General features: G+C 38.1%; 1 protein-coding gene across 2 annotated transcripts in view; it reads right to left on the bottom strand.

The window, feature by feature from the left end:
- PLXDC2 (plexin domain containing 2) overlaps window positions 1-22,098 on the bottom strand; it is a 455,689-nt gene that overhangs the window by 126,564 nt on the left and 307,027 nt on the right. For both annotated transcript variants that reach the window (XM_043564759.1, XM_043564758.1), the window contains exon 5: window positions 6,918-7,040. In XM_043564759.1, the coding sequence (XP_043420694.1) occupies window positions 6,918-7,040 (123 nt within the window). The remainder of the gene's footprint in view (window positions 1-6,917; window positions 7,041-22,098) is intronic.

The following is a 22,098-nucleotide window of genomic DNA, read 5'->3' as shown; positions in this document are numbered from 1 at the left end:
AGGCTGCAAGGTAGCTTAAAGGGCCCTAGGCAAAGATTTCTGAAGTCCCCTTCAAGTTCAAGTACACTGGGATAAATGAGTCTTCAGTGGTATGTATCATATTCTGATGAGTCAATCTGCCAGTATTTGCCATAAAACTATTAACACGAAATATAAACTGAAACAGTTTAATAGCCACCAATGAGAATTCATAGTTTTGTTTTAACGGAAATTGTGTCTTTTTCTTTTCTTTCTTTTTTTTTTTCTAAAAGAAAACAAATGAGGAGCTAAGGCTTTTGCTTAGTTCTAAGTATTGGATTTTTTGTTTGGTTAAAAAATAGTCCTGTTTACATTCTGTGAAAAAATGTTTTACAGAAATGAAAAATGTTTTACAGAAAATGAAATTCACAGAACCAAAAGAGATAAGCTTATCTCCCAGGTCAGTAAACATGTGATTAAAAAGGAAAAAAGAAAAACCAAGATCGTACGACAGAGAGCTTGTGGGTTAGTGAAGATGCAGAAGTGCTAGGAGGGTGGTGTGCCCGGGAGTGCCCTGGTGTGTAAAGCTCCGTACCTCTTCCCACATACCTCGCCCTGTGCACTTCATCCATCTGACTGCTCGTGAGTTAATTCCTGTACCTGATGATTGATGTAAAACAGAACACTGTCTTCACTGTGTTTTTGAGTTCAACTTACTGCTGAAAGCTTTTAACCATGATGGGGACATAGTAGGCTTCTGAATTTCCCTCCTCCCTTGGAACACACCTAACGTGTAGCTACACACAGAACAGTTTCCTGTGGGAGAAATCGAAAGCTGAATAACTGCTATAATTTGGGCAACTGAGAAAATACCCACATTGAAACTGCATGCATCTGGGTTCTGTGATCCTCTCCGGAGCCCAAAAGAGCCAGTGGGCACTTTCTCCACCTTTTCCCTTTTGCTCACTCTGACAACAAAACCAGGTTACCAACATCCTTCTGGAAAAGAGCTTGCACACATGTCAGGCACCCAGCTTTTGTGGCTGCAGCCTGAGAGCCAGGCTCCCAGACCACCTAGTTCTTACGGACAACTGGATTTGCATTGCAAGTCCCAAGGATGGTAGCAAACAAAGAAGCAACAGGTGTGCCCTTGGGTACTTGCCATGGCTATCCTCCCCCTCCCCCACCTAACCCAGGGCTTAGCAGAGAGAGCAGGCAAAATGCCCATTCTCCTAGTCTTTCCCTGGAAGGGGTGTGACTACCTACTTTATAAGCTGTAGCATGACTGTCCAGCTTCTACTTAGTTCATCTAGGTGCTGACTGTTATCCTCCCATGGCCAAAGAGAGCCAATTAGCACTTTCCCCACCATCTCCCTCCAGATAACTCCAACAATAAAACAAAGTTGCCAGTCTCTATCTTGAAAGAAATGGTCCATATATCTAGTGTCCCCACTTTTACAGCTGTCATCCAGGATTTAGGCACCCAAATCACCTTGCTCTGATAGCCAATGAGGCTTATATTTACAAGACCTAGAAGATGATGGCAAATAAACAGTTTCTAAATGGGTGAAGGAGCACCCCCTTATGACTATATATATCCCAGCTTGGTGCAAAAAGACCAGGAAAATATGCCTATCTCAGTTTCTCTCCAGAAGTAGTTTGCATATGTTCTTAGCTCCTGCCTGAGGGTCTGGCCACAGATAAACACTGCCTGTAGGTGATCCTGCCCTCTGAAACACTGATGGCTTCTTGGCACATTCTCGACTACTGGGAACCACCAAGAACAAAAACAGTATCAGGGACAATCATAGAGGTTTGAGAGATAATCAGGAGCTTGGGCGGGACTGACTGATGTGCTTTGTGTCCTGCATAAGCCACTTTGACAAGATTCAAGGAGTCTGCTATTTTATCTAATGTGCAGAAACTAACACGGCCAAGAAAAATGAAAAAAAAAAGTAGGGAAATATGTTCCAAACAAAAGAGCAAGATAAATTTCCCAAAACCAATCTTAATGAAATAGCAGTAAGTTAATTTACTCAAATGAATTCAAAGTAGCAATCATAAAGATGCTCACTGAGGTTACATAAGCAATACATGAACAAAGTGAGAATTTCAACAAAGATATAGAAAACATTAAAAAGTACTCAACAGAAATCAAAGAGATAAAGAATACAATAACTAAAATGAAAATTTTAATAGAGTGGTTCAATAACAGAGTAGGTCAAGTGGAAGAAAGCATTAATGCACTCGAAGACAGGGAATTGGAAATCATCCAGTTAGAGAAGCAAGAAGAAAAAAGAAGGAAAGAGTAAATATGGCTTAAGAAATGTATGGGACACAATCAAACAGACCCATGTTCATATTATAAGAATCCTAGAAGGACAAGAGAGAAAGAAAGGGAAAGAAAGCTTGTTCAAAAAAATAATGGCTGAAAACCTCTCTAATCTGGAGAAATAAACAGACATTCAGATCCAGGAAGACCCAAAACCAAAATAAGATGAATCAAAGGAGACTCCTAAATAGCCATTTTTCTAAAGATGATATACAAACGTCCAACAGGATATAAAAGGGTGCTTGACACCAGGCATGAGGGAAATACTAGTCAAAAGCACAATGAGATATCACCTCACACCTGTTGCGATCAAAAAGACAAGAGATAACAAATGCTGGAGATGGTGTGGTGAACAGGAAAACCATGTAGTCTGTTTGAAATGTAAACTGGCACAGCCACTATGGAAAACAGTATAAAGTTTCTTCAAGAAACTAAAATTAGAACTGTAGTATGATCTAGTATTCCCACTTTAGGGGTACATACCAGAGGAAACAAAATCCCTTTTCAAAGAGATATCTGTACTCTCTTTTTCACGGCAGCATTATTCATAATAGCCAAGTAAGGAAACAACTTAAGTGTTCATCTACAGATGAATGGATAAAGAACACACACACACACGCACACACACACAGTGAGGAATATTATTCAGCCTTAAAAAGGAGTGAAATTGTGCCTTTGTAACAACATAAATGGATCATTATGCTAAGTGAAATGAAGCCAAAGAGAGAAAAAGAAAACCTACATAGTATCACTTACATGTGGAATTTAAAAACAAAACATAGTTGAACTCACAGAAATACATTTCAGAATACTGGTTGCCAGTTGTTACTGGTTTAGAATATTGGTTGCTAGGAGTTAGGGGATGAAGAAAATAGCAAGAGGTTGGTAAAAATGTACAAACTTTCACATACACTGCAAATAAGGTCTGAGGATCTGATACATAACATGGTGATTGTAGTTTCTAATACTGTATTGCATAACTGAAATTTTCTGAGAGTCAAACTTAACTGTTCTTACTAAAAAAAAAAAAGGTAAATATGTGAGTTGATGGATGTGTTAATTAACTTCCCAGTGGTATTCCTGTTGCCATGTATACATATATGAAATCATCACCTTGTACACTTTCAATATAGCAATGTATTTTGTTTCTTTGAGGTAAACATTTAGAATCCCAAAAAATTCTTTTGGATTTTATCTGGGTGCTTTTAAACAGAGGGAACACCACCATGAATCCCTGTTCCAAGTGAAAACTCAAGTCTCTTCTTTTATCGGCATCTATGTATCTATACTACACTTTTTTAAATATTAGAAGGTATGAGGATAATAATAGGCAGGAAACTTCCATACGCATAGAAGTAAAGGGGTTTCTGATCAGGAAATGCCTACTAACAGTACCATTTTTCCTTCATGCATGTTGGCAACTCTCAAACTCTAGTCTCCTTTTTATTCATTAATTTCTGTTAGGCACTTAAATGGTACAGAGAAAACACCAAAATAGAGGGCAGAAGACCTATCCTCTGTCTTGCCTCTATAACTTTTTGCAAGGCCTTGGACACACCTGTGTGAACCTGTTTGTTCTCCTACAACATGGTGGGGGAGGGCAGAATAGTTCTTGCTTTCTAGGGATTTCTGCATTAAATACAAGGAAATACAGTTACCTCAAATTTTGTGCCAAAGAAAGATCCATATAAATGGAGTAATTAAATGTCTTTAATGCAAATTCTGATGAAGATATTCTTATTTATTTACTTATTCACTCATTCATTCATTCATTCATTCATTCATTGAGCATGTGTGTGAGTTGGGGAGGGGCACAGGGAGAGTGAGAGAATCACAAGCAGGCTCCATGCTCAATGTGGAACCTGATGCAGAGCTTGATCCCATGACCCTGGTTTCATGACCTGAGGCTGAAATCAAGAGTCGGACGCTCAACCAACTGAGCCACCCAGGCACTCCAAGATATTCTTTCCTTTTTTTTTAAAGTATTTATTTATTTTTGGAAGAGAACAAGTGAGGGAGGGGCAGAGAGAGGGGGACAGAGGATCCAAAGCAGGCTCTGAGCTGATAGGCTGACAGTAGTGAGCCCGATGTAGGGCTCAAGCCCACGAACCCTGAGATCATGACGTGATCAGATGCTCAATTAACAGTCTGAGCAACCCAGGTGCGCCGAAGATATTCTTAATATATTGCCAGTAGCAGGCTTTTTAAAATAACAATTAGTTATTTTAAATTAAGTTTTTTATTTTAAGTAGAACCATTATAGCTCTCCCAACATTTATTAATTTGAATGGTTCTACGTACATAATGAGTGGTTCATACACAACTGAAAGATTATTTAAGTGTAAATGTTATTAAATTTAAAGCTAAATTATCTCTATCCTGTTTTGTCAAATAACCAATATTTTAAGTTTCCTCTTTTATTAAAAGTTACTGAGGGGTTCCTGGGTGGCTCAGTTGGTTAAGCGTCAGACTCTCTGTTTCAGCTCAGGTCATGATCTCAGGGTTTCCTGAGTACGAGCCCCACATCGGACTCTGTGCTGACACTGCAGAGCCTGCTTGGGATTCTCTATGTCCTTCTCTCTCTCTGCCCTTCCCCTGTTCACACTGTCTCTCAAAATAAATAAATCAACTTAAAAATTTTTTTAAAGAAGTTACTGAAATCTAAAACTTTATGATCTACAGGATGGTGGGAGTGGCTTTTGGAGATAAAATCTTCTATTTCTCCAAGTAGCCCCCAACTCACCTATTGTTCTGGAGGGAGCAATTGGGTAAGTAAACCAGGGAGGCACTTTTCTTGGACAATTATGATGTGAAAGTATATACTGTCAAAAGAAAACCTTGGGTTGAAGAATGGAATTTACATTTCTAAGGAGCTGAGTTAGCGTGGTCCATTTCCTAGCCCATGACTGTCAACCCTACACCATTTCTTTCATGATGGGCGCAAGATCTAGTGATGTTCTTCCTTAGCTTAAAGATGAAGGTGTTACTTATGTTCATATATCAGACCACATGAGTTGCTACACTGTCCTATGTGGTTATTGGAGAGACTTACTTATGTCATTATGCTTTATGATTTTGATGTTAATATTATGAAAAGCCGGTCATCAGAATTCTGTCCCCATGAGCAAATGTCTCTAACATCATCTAGTAAGTGACAGAGCTTAGAAAATAATCAACTTTCATCAAATCATTTCCTGTTTACTAAGGTGATTCTGGCTGGAAAGTCATGGAATAAGTTTCAGATAAGTGTCTGGTTATAGTTTTACCCCAAGTATCTTTACAATCTATTTGGACACCCTTGTCTTTAGCACCTCATATTTTTAAGGTAGGATAGCGTTTGATAGCTCTTAAAATAATAGGGGAGGTAATTATTATGGCTAACATTCAGAGTTACCTAATCTTGGAACATACCTTTGTGCTACTCAAGTTGTTTGAAATGTGTTTCTCAGAGCATATAGGTAACTACATTTAGTTTCCTTCTTTGTTTGCTATTTTGATCTGTAAAATGGGTTCATCGCACTGGTCAGAAGATTGCTTTTAGCAAAATGATCACATTTCCTCAACGCTACTGTCACTATTAAGTCTATACTACCCACCAGTAAATTTCTTCCTTGGTCATTAAGAGTAGAAATAACTCCAAATAGTTCCATAATTTTAAAAGATGAAATCGTCATTTGGGCAGTACAGAAATTTCTTGAAATAGTCATTTGGTCAAATAAATACTATTTTTGTATTACACAGTACAGAAATTTCTATCTTCGATTTTTCAAAACAAACTTTTCCTTTCGTATTTTCTCTACTAAAGTCATGTAGCCTTCCAAAAGATAGAGACACAAAATCCATTTATCTGAAGGTCTTCATAACTCGAAATTCCTCACTTAGATTTCAATAGCATTCAGTGATATAGTCAAGGTTTTTGCTATTTTATATGTCCCCAAATAATATAGTAAGGATAGATTGTCAGTATACCTGACAAACCCTGGCAGGCTCTATTTCCTATTTTAAAGTCAGGAGAACTTGATTTTCGTAAGTGTATTTTAACTATCTGCTATGTATTTTTTAAAAGGTGTGTTCATCTTATGGTACGTATCCTTCATAAGTTTTGGAAATTTAATATCCAAGTATTATGCCACTTGCCTCTATTTGAAGATAACAAATTATCCGTATTTAGTTTTTTCAACAATAAGGACTTATTGCAAATAGCATTAAATGAATCTATTTGCTCTATTCAAAAAGTCATTGACAGTCTTTTGCTCTATTCAAAAGTCATTGCTCATTCAAAAAGTCATTTTTCAACAATAAGGACTTATTGCAAATAGCATTAAATGAATCTATTTGCTCTATTCAAAAAGTCATTGACAGCAACTCATTTATTACAGTGCCTAAGAGAGGTGTTAATAAAGAGTTGTTGAACCAACAAATGAATGAATAAATAAGTGACATGTGACCACACACTTCAATCCAGGTATTAACAGTTACAGTATATTTGTCGACTCAAGGCATTTGCATCAAGCGATTTACAATCCAGCTTACCAGAAAAACTCCAGGGCATAAAATATTGATATGAATCTGATGATCGATGTCTGAAAATACACATTCAGTAAAGAACAGGCTGGCCAGTACATACCATTATCAAAATATCTGACTGTTGAATTTCTGGATACACTGGGATCGAAATTTGCCATTAAAGGTGCTATGTACTGTGTGGCTGTTAGCATTCGATGTACGACTTCTCCAGTGTATATGAAACCTGTAGTTGGAAAAAAAAATAGGAAATAAGTTAAGGAAAATCCCATATAATATTTAAAGTACCTCCAACTCCGTTGCAAAATAAATACTCCGTTATTTATTTTGAAAATAAAATATCAAAGTAGCTAAAAAAAGGAATATAATGAATGTCTTAACGTCTGATAAACAACAGTCTGGATTAAGGAACAAAGTCTCATATGATTTTGTAGTACCTTGCAGGCTGGTAAATCAGAAATCTAGAATATGTACAGTTTTAATTGTGGGAAAGTGTGGACTGTGGGAGAGATCATCAGGCTAAAAAGGTAATACAGTTTGGTGTGCAATTCAAATATTCAATCTGCCATTATTAATCCCTTGTTATTTTAACACTAGCTGAACATGCAAGTCCTTTTTACAAATGAATGCATTTTCATGATGTTTAATTGCATTTTCAAAAAGTTTAATTGCATTTCTTCAACTATAATCTCAGTTCAGGACCTTTTAGAAACCATACATGGATATCCTCAACACTAAAATGCAGAAAACATTCTAAACCTTTTTGTCAAAATTGAAAGAATGTTAAACACCCAGAGAAAAACTTGTACATTGCTCAGTTATTATAATACTAGCACTCTATCAAGAAGAAAAGCATTATATGTTACAGATAAAAGGGTAAAACACTGATAATGCACAAATGACTCTCTTTAGAAAGTTATCAATGGCAGCCTATTCTAGTGGTTGGATAATGAGAGAGAATTAACTACAAAGAACTTCATATTGAATTAACTTTCAATAGCTCTTATGTTATAACTCTGCCCACTTCCAATTATTCACATTGGCTTTATTTACTTTGTGTATTATCCATGACAAATTGTTAATCCAATACTGGCTTCTTGCCTCCAAGGTCTTTTGCTTCCTGAAAGGATGGTCAGCTCAGTGAATGATAACTAATTTTAATATTAAGCTAAGAAATGCACAATTAAGAACATATATGTAAAAAGGCACACACACACACACACACACACACACACACACACACACACAGTAAAACCCAAAGCAAATTATTTGTGATAATGCAATTGTAATGTTTAGGCGATCACAAGTTAACTAGATACCTGAGACTATTATAGATCATTTTCTATTTTCATAAGAATTAATGAAATAAAACAAGCAAGAGTTTACAAAAACACACAAAATTGTGTAGATTTAAACCTCTAAAAAAGTGTTAAAGTTTTGTTACTTCACTTCATGGTCTAAATAAAGCTTTCATTGGCATATTGTGGTCATTATTATTTCAAATTCTCAGTTATGGTTTCTAGATAAGTTATTGGAAATTTAAATCTGCAGTTATTTACTTGGAAATTAATTTCTTTTAGCAATGTCTTATTCCTTTGACTTCCTTTTCGTTTTTCATTAAGAGCATAATTAAATTTTAGCTATTCACTTTAAAAAATATATTTCTAACTATTAAAATCTTTACCATGTATTTTAATCATTGATTACTTCTTGTTTTCAAATGCCAAGTAATATGCTTCAAAATAAATTTCATTTGTCTTGAGCAGAATTTTGTATAATTGCAATTTCACATATCTCAAGTTTACTAAATGATATTAAGATACAGTGACACAGTCATCACTTTAATTTTATTTCCCTGTAAAATTTGAGTCATCATCAATGTTCAAAGTGAATATCACATTATGAAAATTATAAAGATGAAGAGTAACTATTTTTCAGGATCTATGATGTATTTGTTTATATTTTCACCATTTAGGTAGATACAAAAATCCTATATGAGTATGATCTTTCTTTTTTTTTAATGTTTATTTATTTATTTTGAGAAGAGACAAACCACAAGCTGGGAAGGGGCAGAGTGACAGGGAGAGAGAGAATCCCAAGCAGGCTCCATGCTGTCAGCACAGAGACCAACGCAGAGCTTGATCTCACAAACTGTACAAACCGTCAGATTATGAGGTCATGTCCTGAGCTAAAATCAAGAGTTGGATGCTTAACTGACTGAGCCAACCAGGCACCCCTGCAGGTATGATCTTTCAAGGAAAGGATTAAATTATACTCTGAGAATGTTCTGTAAGGGACAGTGGCTCTGAATGGTTATTTCTCTATTCTCCATTCTCCATGTGCTAATGGAAGAAACTTTGCGTGATTTAAAGAATAAAGAGGGCACGGGGCGCCTGGGTGGCTCAGTCGGTTGAGCGTCCGACTTCAGCCAGGTCACGATCTCGCGGTCCGTGAGTTCGAGCCCCGCGTCAGGCTCTGGGCTGATGGCTCAGAGCCTGGAGCCTGTTTCCGATTCTGTGTCTCCCTCTCTCTCTGCCCCTCCCCCGTTCATGCTCTGTCTCTCTCTGTCCCAAAAATAAAATAAAAACGTTGAAAAAAAAATTAAAAAAAAAAAGAATAAAGAGGGCAGTAATCAAGGCAATATGATACCTGTGACTCAATACTAAATTAATTTTCAAAAACAAGTGTAAGAAAAGTAGCAGCAAGTTCCCAGGAAAACAGAGTTGCAAAATGCAGCACCATAAATGATTTCAGATGCCTAATTCTTACCGTTAATGCTTAAAAGATACATATATGTATATTTTTATCTCTGGATGTTTCCACATAGATTTGGCAAAAAAAAAAAAAATCATTCTCCATTCTCCATAACCCAGTTTTCAAATCATACAAATCCTTAACGGCTCCTTGCCTTCACCAGGAAAAAGTTTTCTAGAACTACAATTTCCCAAATTGCAAAGGTGAAGTCTCATCTTGTTCCCACAGAAATAAGTAAAAATATGGAAGAATCTGTTAACGTATAAAAACTATCATTATGATTCTTGTTCTTCTATCTCTGTAACATTAATATAAGTTATTTTTGCTCTGACTATATTACAGTGCTGCAAATACAATTAACAAGCAGCTACTGTAACTGCGAACACATCCACCACTGCTCTTAATCTATTTCCACCATTACCACTGCCACCACCAAGAGTGATGTGTAAAAGAAGTCAAGGGTGCAAAAAACCCCACTTACTCCGCAGCGTAAGTTTCATTTTGCGAATTCTGAGAATACATGCTTGTTTCCCTTAACCATGTTGCAAGGTGGTTCCTAGTTCTTGGTGACCATGGAGTGAAATGGTTAACTGTAGTGATGGGTTCTACTGACTTTTCAATACATTTCTAAATTTTGAAAATGTCCTTTCAGCAGTGGCTAGTACCTGAGGGAGGGAAAAACCTTACAGGCCTATGGATAGTAGGGAAATCGGATTAGGTGTTGAATGAGAACCAGTTATGCAAATTAGAGAGTGCTTTCATGGAAGAAAACTTCTCCAAAGCTTCAAAGGCACTTAGAGCTGCCAACATCCCATTTAAACATTTACCTCTTTTATTTAGCTTTTTGAGGTATGCTCTATTGTAGAGAAAATATATACAGTAAAACCTTGGATTGCAAGTAACCTGTTCTGTGAGCGTTCCACAAGACGAACAAACATTTCTAATACATTTTAACTTGATAAACGAGTGATGTCTTGCAATACGAGGTACATGATGCCAAACGTCACAAACGTGATGCCAAATGATCACAACTGAGCTAATGATTCTTCTCTCTCTCTCTCTCTCTCTCTCTCTCTGCAGGATTGTGGGTGATCATCCCCCATGCTCTGATGCTCAGTCTCAGGTCTCGGTGTCTGGTAGAAATCAGTGATTTTTCAGAATGTTGGAAGGTGTCCAAAACTGGCACTTGTGTGTTTTTTTTTTTTTGTCACTTCAAAGCTCCTATGGACAGTCCTTTGCTTTTCATAAAAGACGAAGCTTAGGAATGCTTTGCTTCATTCTAGGTCAGGCTGCCTGCAGATATAGACCCTTTCCTCTGCTGCCTTATTTCCAGTTACATTAAATATAGTATATGACAAGTTTATTAATACTGTACTGTAGTCAACATCCGTGCGAGCATATATAATGGCCCCCATGAAGAAAAAGATTCCATTGAGCCAATAGATAGCAGTGATTCCATGAGTGATAGTGGAAGTCGTCCTCTACAATGACTGTCTTCTCTCTTGTGTCCCTCACACAAGCCATTAAGGTTTTAAGTGCAGGTCAATTTGCTTATTTTTCTTTATATTTTGTATTTTATTTATTATTTTTTATTTATTACAGTATTGTAATAATTTTTTTATGAATATTTTTGGGTTGTGGAACAAATCACCTGAGTTTCCATTATTTCTTATAGGGAAATTCGCTTTGATATACCAAGTGCGTGGGATGACCAGCACGTTTCTGGAATGAATTATGCTCCCAAACCAAGGTTTTACTGTATTTCATTTTTCTTGTTGTTTACATTATGGAGTAATTTAAGCAAAATATTTGTATTATTTCTTTCAAAACAGTTGGTAGCCATATGAAGGGCTAATCATAAAATATCTCCTTAGATCACTACATGCTTCTTATTTAAAAGGAGTTTGAGGGAGAAACAACCTGTTTTCTTGGTGGAAATTCTAACACCTATACTTTGGAGCACAGTTGTAGTCACCTCGGATCCGTTTCAGCCTCTGTTCTTTTAATTGACAAATTTATGGATAGATTTACATTGGATTCCTCTATTGCAATCCACCAAATGAGCCTTAAGTCGGTAGGTGGATGATATGATTACAGAATTTACTTAATGGTACATGCAAATTACATCTTAGTGGTGTGACTGTTACTTGACATCTTAGTGGCTCAGTTCGCTAATCTGTTAAACGGGGGAGTAATCATTGGGCTGTTGTGGTTGAATGAGTTGATGTGTGAAAAACACAGTGTTTAAAATAAAAATGTGCAGACAACAAACAATCCATTAAATTCCTTCTAATTTTTACCTCTTGAAGTCTTTTGTGTCTAATATATACTAGTGGATTGGACTTACACTGGGATGTTTATATGATTTCAAAATTGTGCTTCAGACCCAAATGGTATGATATGCGTTTCTCTGCACTCTTCTAGTTTGGGTCAAGGTATACTGTGGACTCTAACTACAGGGCAACAGATAATTAAAAGCCTGAATGTCCAAAGTTCTACATTCGAGATATCTTGTCTTACATTCTGATGGAGTAAGCACCTTGTAAAAACCTTAACATCTTATTGGTTGCAAACGGTTATTTCATTTAATTGGAAGTGTCATAGTAATAAAGGCTATGTGAAACATTCTATGAAACTTTAATGTGTAAAGGTCTACATAAAGTATTTTATTTCATCATCTTTCAGTTGGTATTTTTGACCCCAGAGGAAAGGTTGGAGCTAATGTGTGTGCCTGTAGGGCATTGAGCACTGATAGTTAAATGCTGCCTTTAGAGTACAAAGGCACTATTGTCACCTTTATGATGTACGAACTTGTCTACATGCTAATCAAAGAGATCGGAAATTCATGGTCTTTGTTCCATGAGGATTTAGAGAACAGATTCCCCATTAGGACTCCTCACTAGCTTTACATGTGATCTGGTCCCTTTCTATTCATGAAAGCCTGAGTTATTTCACTGGGTAGTGTTTGTGGTTAATTGTTCTGTCAGTCACTCGATATTTGTCATCGACAAGCTTGCTTGAAGGGAACAAGTGAAGTCTGGGCATAATTCAACGTACATTGTTCAAAAATGCCATTTGATGAATCACAATGCATTCTCACTATGCTGTAAACTACACCCCTTTCAGACAAATACTTGTTTGTAGTTAAGTCAGTCTTTTAAACAAAACCATATGAGGCAGCAACTGCTAATTCGAAAATTAAGTTGTGGTAAGTTATCTGGTAATGGAACTGTCTGCCAGCTGCAACCGTACAATGATAGGTTTCATGTAACGGGCTTCCTCTGGACAAAATTGTTGCGAGTAGACCTCACAGTTCACTGTGAGGATACTGGTTTGTACATGCAACCTAGATGTTTAAGCAAAAAGAAAAAGAAAAAAAAATATTTCTGAGTTTCATGTGAGCTTGCCAACTAGTGGCTCCTTGGAAGAAACCTACAATATTGTCACTCACCAAATATTTTCCCTTTACACTTCCAACCAGCTGTTAAGGTAAAATACATCAAGTGCATTTTCTATAAATAAAAAATATATATGTTAAAATATATCGCATCTCCTAGACTCCTTTATTCCACTGGCCCGAGGCACCATGGGGGATTACAAATCATAGCAAAGCCATTCCTTGGGGGAAAAAAGGCAACAAGTGACAACTTGGTTATTGGCTACGAATTACGTTCATGAAGTTACCGATATAAAAATGTATGTGGACTACATAAAGTGCTTCTCTCCAACTCTAGAAGGAAAGAGCAGGAGCCAGAATTGTGTAGATGTGGAGAGAAAGAGAGACAGAAGTCTGTAACTCTTTCATTTTCATTTTGAACCGGTGACAAAATTGTAGCCTGTAGTTCTTGCCTTCTCCATCTTGTTTCTCAAATAAATCCATGTGACTTATTCTTAACTCATGTTAATTGCCAGTGGCCCCTGTCAACAGCACCCTTCTTCCCTCTGCTCCAAATGTTTCTCATGATGTAGGATTTGCAGAGATGGGTCCATTCACACTGCAGATAATGAATGGCACCCCCCTGGAGTTGTGTGGTGCATGGCTTCTCATGGAAGCACTGATTGCTCGTTTGCTTCAGAAACAAGTTCGTCTCCTCTATTCAGATTGATCCAGGTAACATTTCAAAAGTCTTATTCCTACATGGGGAGGAATGGGAGGGTTGCATTGAATTATTTATGCCTCCTCCTGCCCCTACCCCGACTGGGGATTCAGAGATGCTGCGTCAAATGCTGGATTCACATGTAGCAGAGTTTTAGCTGGGAGTTAGACCCCAGTACCTGAGGTCTGTTTAATTTGGGGTTGGTTATGCTGCTCTATGTTTGCAAAGCCTCTATCTTGATTCCCACCTAATCTCTTGGACCCTGCTCCCTGTGGGTAGTCTTTCTAGAAAACAACTACTTGGCTTTTTGACCTGTGAATATCAGTTGCCCCTAGAATTTCTGCCCATTTATTGGGACTAAGTAACCCCTTTGGGAAACTACCTAGGACAGCTCAAAGTTACCAGCTGGCCTTCCATCCAGGCTCTGTCTTGCTCTAGAGAGGGGAGCACATGCCCTGCTGTGGCTTTTATTTTATCCCCAGGGTTCCCCCTTACCCTGAAGAACAACAAAAACTATCCCATCCTTTTCAAAGGACTTAACATCCATTTTTTAAATGACCAGAAAGAGCCCTGGAAGCAAGATGGCCAAATGTAAAGGGAGGCCATATTCAGATAGGGAACTTTTTTCCTGTCTCATCAGACCTTCTTGTATTTATTGAATAATCTGTAGTACTGCATATCTTACTTTCAAAATCAGGTAACTTTGAAGTGAAAATATTAGGTAGCAGGAGAATAACTCCTTTGAATTCTTGCCCTGAATAGTGGTCTATGCAAGCCTATAGTTTACAAAACAAATTTTAGCCCACATTTTTGAAGTTATAACTATGCTTTCCCACATCCATTCTTTTTTTTTTTTTATTTTTTATTTATTTTTTTTTTTTTAAATTTTTTTTTTTTCAACGTTTTTTATTCATTTTTGGGACAGAGCGAGACAGAGCATGAATGGGGGAGGGGCAGAGAGAGAGGGAGACACAGAATCGGAAACAGGCTCCAGGCTCTGAGCCATCAGTCCAGAGCCTGACGCGGGGCTCGAACTCCCGGACCGCGAGATCGTGACCTGGCTGAAGTCGGACGCTTAACCGACTGCGCCACCCAGGCGCCCCTCCCACATCCATTCTTCCCCAAATGATTTTGTTTCCCTTCATTGTTTAGACATTCATAGGAGATACAGAGATTTCATCCTTAAGTTTTACCACAATCCTTCCAAGTCGGGTCATGAAAGGTCTTGAATGTACTGACCATGTTTTCATTGTCCTTCCCTTTTTTAGTGCAAGAGAAATACCGTTCATCTAGACCAGATAGAAGCTATAAAAGGGAGTAGAAAAGCTTTGCTTTCTCAAAAACCGCCATCTGCCATGCACAACTAGTTCCAAATCAAGGGTTTGCTCTTTCCTTTTTTTCTAGTGTAAGTAAAGTATCCCAGTTGTTGCCTCAGATGGTCTTGGTTTTAATGCCTTAGCATTTAACTTCTAGATCATGTCATATATATAGTGTCATATATGCAACGTTTAGATAGACAGTATGTAAATAGTTTGGGTGTATATGTGTGCATATATGTGTGTGTGTATATACATATGTATATACATATATATATGCATATATAATACACACGCAATGTGTGTGTGCGTGCGTGTGTGTGTGTGTGTGTGTGTGCATTTCTCACCATGAAGAGTTCAAGTGGACTGCACAGGCCTAGGTTTGAATTCATCTTGTACAAGAGGTATGATGTCCTGTCTTCACTCTCATTGAGTTGCAATTTCCTCTGTAAAATTAGGTTAAAATTAACCCCTTCTAAACAGCACTGCTGTGTGCATTGGTCAGGAAGAAATGCTACAGAAATGTAGCTGCAGTCCTACCATTCAACATACATTTGGAACATCTGTATTGCCCTGTGACACCCTTTAACAATCAGGGTTCTGGGGAGACTCGCTCTGCAGCTACACTGATTCCTCCCCTTGTCCGCTCTTGATCTCTGCAGCCCTATGGTCAGATTCCAACTGTGATACTTCTGACCTTCTTGAGACGTGAGCCCTTTCACAGTCACAGAATTGTGACCACACCTACATTTTCTCTGAAGTTTTAGTAGTCTTGTCCCTTGAGAAGATGAATTTATCAGTGAGAGGGACAAAACAGCTTGTTAATAAAAGAGCACTGACCCAATTGTACATTCATATGACAATTTGCACTTGGTAGTTTCAATATGGCCTACAATTTGAACACTCAAAACATTAGATGCCAAAAGAAAAACTCAGTGTATTTGAGAAAAGAAAGGAAAATATGTATTTGGCTTTGTTTATAATGTATACAGGTGTGTGTATGGTGTGTGTATATACACGTATACAAATACACACATACACAAACATGTTATATATTTACTTTTTATATATTTTATAATTATATATTATATTTTCTTATATTTAATTATGGTATATATTCATATTATGCTAATAACATGTTAACATATTCACATCATGTTACACATATAATGTTAATGAGAACTAAGTGGAACTCATCACTACAGTTAAGCATTTTACTTCTTGGTTGCTAAGAACTCATGTGAAATATTGATAAGAAGTGGCTTTCAACATGGTTAAGGAAAACAAGCAAGTATTGTCTGAATTAGAAAAATGAAACTCATGTTGTAGAGCAGTGGAGTTTTTGTATCCTTGGGTTATTCTTAAATTATTCTCTTTTGAGGAAGAGCAAATCTTAGAGTCTATGGATTTGTAAATCAATACAAAATGCATATTGAATATCTTAAATCTGAAGCATCATAAAATCCTTACTCCCAGTTAACAATCCAGTTAGTTTGCTTCCTCTGAAAGCATTTTAGACATATTTTTACTCGTTTATCTGACCCAGATGCACCCAACCCATCAATATCTTGGCTAATACCACCTAGATTGAGCTTTTCAAAGAGGCATTTATTTTCAAAAATAGGTTGTATTCTTCTATGAAATTTATCAGCTCCAATTTAGGAAAGACTGTAGTCACTGAGAGCACTGAGAGATTAAAAACAGCCCTAAGACTTTCTACCATCCATGCCTTATGTTTCTTTCACAACTCTTACCTTCACACCAAATGAATAAACAAACAAACAAACAAACAAATTAAGTTTATTCAGTCATCTCCTCCTAGTGTTGACTCAGGGAAGAGTTTGTTAGAATATATATTCTTCCAGGGGCACCTGGGTGGCTCAGTCAGTTGAGTGGCCGACTTTGGCTCAGGTCATGATCTCACTGCTCGCGAGTTCAAGCCCTTCGTAGGGCTCTGTGCTGAAAGCTCAGAGGGAGTCTGGAGCCTGCTTCAGACTCTGTCTCTGTCTCTTTGCCCCTCCCCTGCTCGTGCTCTGTCTGTCTCTCTCCCTTTCTCTCTCTATCTCTCTCTCCAATATAAAATAAAAACATAAAAAAAGAATATCTATTCTTCCAGCATGGCTACCTTACAGAATTCGTTATATGGTTGCATTCGTTATATGTTCCCTGAGGCTGAAAACAGTAGGATGTGGTTAGTACCACCATTTATCTCACAAATTAGATCCTAATTCAAATGTAGGACATTCTACTTCCTATAATCCTATTTGAAAAAAAATTTGACCAAATATTAAAAAAGCATTTTCCTTGACCTTGAGTCTTTGCAAGCGATATTTAGATTTAAAAATTCCTGAGTACATATTCAAACATTCATACACATTCATATATGGATATTTTGTGGCATTTGACTAATTGCTACTTGCTTTTATATATATATATATATATATGACTATGTATATTAATGGCTTTAAAAATAAATGTTAAATGATAAAATTCATAACATATGCAGAGAATATATGCTTATGCATATATGAATAAGTAATAAACACCCATGTATCAGTTTATCTACCATCCAGACTAAAAGATATAGAATAAAACATAAATATGACTTTTAAAATTTACTGCTAACCACTTTCATACATTTTTTAATTTATCATTTCCTTCCTTTATGTTTTTACACTTTTTACTTTAAAAAAAGTATTTATTTATTTTTTTTGAGAGAGAGAGAGAGAGAGAGAGGAAGAAGGAGAGGGGTAGTGGGAGAGGGAGAGAGAGAATCCTAAGCAGGTTTCGTGCCCAGCACAGAGCCCAACTTGAGCCTGCTTCGGATTCTGTGTCTCTTCTCTCTCTGCTCCTCCTCTATGTGGGCTCTGTCTCTCTCTTTCTCAAAAATAAACATTAAAAAATAAAAGAATGTGTGACTATGCTTAGTCTTTCACTCTGTCATACTTCTGAATTAGTTTATCAAGATACACACACACACACACACACACACATAAAATAACTGTGTTGGATTTTGACTGAAATTGCACTGAAATTTTAAGTAAGTTTAGCAGGAATTCACTCCTTTTGATTTTGGGTCTTCCAACCCATAAACATAGTATATAGATTTATTTAGCATTCTAGATATCTTAAGCTGTTTTTAATTAATTTTCTCAAAAATGTCTTGTACATCATTTTTAGATTTATTCCAATTTACTTATTAGTCTTTTTTGAAGATGTTATTATTATTGAAAACTTTAGTTTCAATCATATTTTCTAACAGTTTGTGGTGGCATTCAGAAAACTGCCTTTGTATATTGATTTTAGATTCAGAAATCTTAGCTCCAGAACTAATTCTAATAATCTGTACATTTTGGGGGGCTTTAATTTATTGATGATCACTTCATTAGAAAACAATGAGAATATTTTTTCTTTCTAATCATTATGCCTTTTATTTCTTTTTCACTCGCTACATTTTGTATATTGGTTTAATGCAGAAAACAATTAGGCTTATTGAAAATAGATATCTAAATGGTAAGTGGAAATCTATAGAACACGAAAGAAATATAATTCGGGATCTAACTAAATAAAACAACTATCACAAATATATTTTACAAGCCTGAAAAAATATTTTGTAAAACATTTAGATGAAATCACAATTCTGGTTATTTTTCCTTTCTCTTTCTTCTTGTTTCTAAAGATTTCTCTCCACCTTAGAGACAGATAAACTTCTTGCAAGCCATCAACCTGTAGATACCTGAACACCTTACTTCTCTTGATATCTCATTTAGAGATGCCATTTTTTTCCATTTCTTTCTCAACACGTTCACTTCAACTAAACCTTAACATCTGATTATACAACCAAAGTAAAGCAGTAGGAAAAGATATTCACAAAAGAGCCTCATTTAACTTCTCAATACAGTGCCTTCGACCAGAACAACATGCACTGGGAAGAGGCAGAAATGGCAAATAGAACCACAGTCCTGGGACAACCCCAGAAAGGGAAGGAATCATGCAAACCCACCCTTAGGTTAACTGGTATGACCAGTGAAAAACGACCTTCCAAGTGCAGGTACAACATTTTATTGCCTCCCAGGGAAAATAAAAAGATGCTTAGATATGCTCCCCCCAACACCGTATTTATATCTGACAAAAAGGCTCGGGGGGCAAAACTATCATATCCTAGGTTGAAAAGAGGCACTCCTCAAAGGACACTGTGGGAAAGCATGGAAGCTCTACTGTAATTAATAACCTGGTTTTCTCATATTTTTGTCTTTGTGTTGGAGCAGCAAGAGCGCATATCTCGAATGCACTTTTGTGTAACTGCTTCAGACTAATTAGAACTGAAGGGATAAACTATTTTTTTATTTCAGTTTATATGTGCTAAGGCACAGAATCAAAAGGTCCACCGTGCTGGGAGGAATTCTTTCCCTGGACATTCATTTGAAGTTCCTGTTCAGTGTGTGAATGGAGCAGCGAAGGGGGCGCAGGTAGCATTTGGCCTCAATGACATAACCGGCCATAAAAGCTTATCTCGTTCGTGTGCCCAAAGCTCAATGAAGCCGAGACAAGCCTGTATTCGATCAGACACCAGTGCTAACGGAACGCCTCTCTAAGATTTTTAGAATAAAAATTAAGAATATTTTAACCTTTGCACGAATTTGGGATACAGGAGACGTGGGGAGATACAAAATTTATGAGCATTCATCGTTCAGGCTTCCACATTTTCTTCTTCATACAATGCCACTGTCAGAAACCCGATGTAGCTATACAGTGGCAATTAGCTCTCTCCCTCATATTTAAACCTTCACTCAGGAGAAATCTGATGAGTTACTATGTGCTACAGTGAGAATGGGATATAATCTTTACCACGTTACCCACTCTCAGGAGTATTTACACGTTATTAAGAAAGATGGCCGTTCTTAAGCTAAAGAAATGGTTATCTCCTATTGCCACCCACAGGGGCTGAACTATGTGAACGAGTGTCCCCTCATGGCTGACCTTAAATAGAAGGTGAGCACAGGCCCCTCCCCAACCCCATGCCATCCTGCAAAAGGTGGGGGCTAAAATCATGCGAACATGGGTCACCACAGCCCCTCAGGTGGCTGTCACCATCCTCTGTAGGCTCTGCAACTGTGGAGGTTTTTAAAATTTTTTTTTTTTCAACGTTTATTTATTTTTGGGACAGAGAGAGACAGAGCATGAACGGGGGAGGGGCAGAGAGAGAGGGAGACACAGAATCGGAAACAGGCTCCAGGCTCTGAGCCATCAGCCCAGAGCCCGACGCGGGGCTCGAACTCACAGACCGCGAGATTGTGACCTGGCTGAAGTCGGACACTTAACCGACTGCGCCACCCAGGCGCCCCGAGGTTTTTAAAGACTAGTTACTACAACGCGGTCACACTGCGAGAGTGAGTCACAGGCATTGGAGTGTGACACTGGCCCCTCTGGTGTGTAGCCATTCAGCTCCCGTCCGATGACTTTACCAAAAAAGTCTTCTAAAAAAATCCCAATTTCGTTAAATACAGCCCTTCCAGAGACACTTCTACTGGAGGAAAAAGAGGGGCAAAAACCGTTTGCATTGTGGATTTGTTGTGTCTCCTTATTAGATAGGCTTTTAAGCACAGGTGGGTCAAGTTATTCATCTTTGTATCTGCTGTTCAGCTTGGCCGGGCAGAGCATCTGCCGCAGAGGTAATAAACTGGGTTTCAACAATGACAATGGTCCCAATGCCACAGCTCAGTACACAGAGCCCTCCCTGGTCTGGCCGCTGCCCGGTTCTCCTCCTCTTCTCCACACGGACCCAATGCTTCAGCCACTCCCAGCTCCCCGCGGGTGCCCTGCGTCATACCCACTTTTCACAAGCTGCAGTCTTCTGCCCGAAATACGCTCTCCTCCTTCCGTGCCCTGAAAAATTCTATTCATTTTTCAAGCTTCAGTTTAAACGTCTCCACTTGTGAGAAGCTGTCTTTTATCCTCTCCAACCCCAGAAGATCTGATTACGCCCTTTGGTGTTCCATCCCTGCGCACATCCCAACTTCTATTATAGGTCTCAACCTCACTGGTTTACAATTGTTGATTTTCACATCCACCCTCTGGTCTGTTCCCCTGTCTGATCATCTGTTGCAAACCCTGGAGGACAGGGGCAAGAGCTTTTTTGTATTTGTATCTCAACACAGTGTCTGGCGGTCACTCATGTATTCATCCAATTTGCTAGCAATTATGGAGCGCTGAGTATGTTTGAGTGATTACACCAGGCAGCTAGAGCGGGGAGAGGGCCTCCCCCGACCTCATAGAGGATGGTGTGTGAGGAGGCTGGAGAGAGGCAGCCAGGGGACAGCAACAGCCCACGGGAGGCCACGCCAGCCACGGAATAGGTTTGGGGACTAAAAGTAATGGAAGCACAGTGAAGGGCTGAAGCAGAGGCTTAACATGACAAGATTTACTCTACTGAAAGATTCTGATAAACACCACATTCAGGAGAGTGCTTATGTCCAGGGAAGAAAAGTGGGGAACACGTGGAGAAAGGTAAAATTCAATTGTGTCTGTTTTATACGCACCCCCCCCCCCTTCAAACTGGCTATTGGGTACACAGAGTTTTCTATATTATTATCTTTTTTTTTTTTTTTGGTACGGCTGCAATATTTTAAAAAAAGTGTAAAGCTTATTCAGGCAGAGTATAGACAAGGAGTAAAGAAGACATACTTAAAATAGGGTGAGAGTTCACTGCCTCTTTCAATAATTTGTGGAAAGATGAAATGGGCGTCCACTAGGAATGAGGTGGCCAGAAGTAGATACATCGAAGGTTTTTCAGAAGTCAGTTACTGTGCAGATGTTTTATTGGATACATGAGGAGAGTGCTGAGGAGGGAGTCAAATGAAAGGTGATGGTGCCATTTACTAAGATGGGGAGAATGGTGGAGAGGAAAAGCTAAATCCAGGCTTAACAGCTAGTTTTGGAATACAAGTGTGCAAGCGACCCAATCCCATTCCTGTTGCTCAAGTGCAGCGGGAAGCATCCCAACAAAAGAATCACATGGCTGTTTCCCGTCACTGACTTCATTCCCCTGTTGAGTCCGTTGTTTCTGAGTTAAGCCCTTGTGCACTGAAGCGGGAACCTTGGGGATCTGCCATAATCA

Source organism: Prionailurus bengalensis, chromosome B4 (genome assembly GCF_016509475.1).
Source record: "Prionailurus bengalensis isolate Pbe53 chromosome B4, Fcat_Pben_1.1_paternal_pri, whole genome shotgun sequence".
Classification (NCBI taxonomy): domain Eukaryota; kingdom Metazoa; phylum Chordata; class Mammalia; order Carnivora; family Felidae; genus Prionailurus; species Prionailurus bengalensis.
This window is presented reverse-complemented; position numbering and strand designations above follow the sequence as displayed.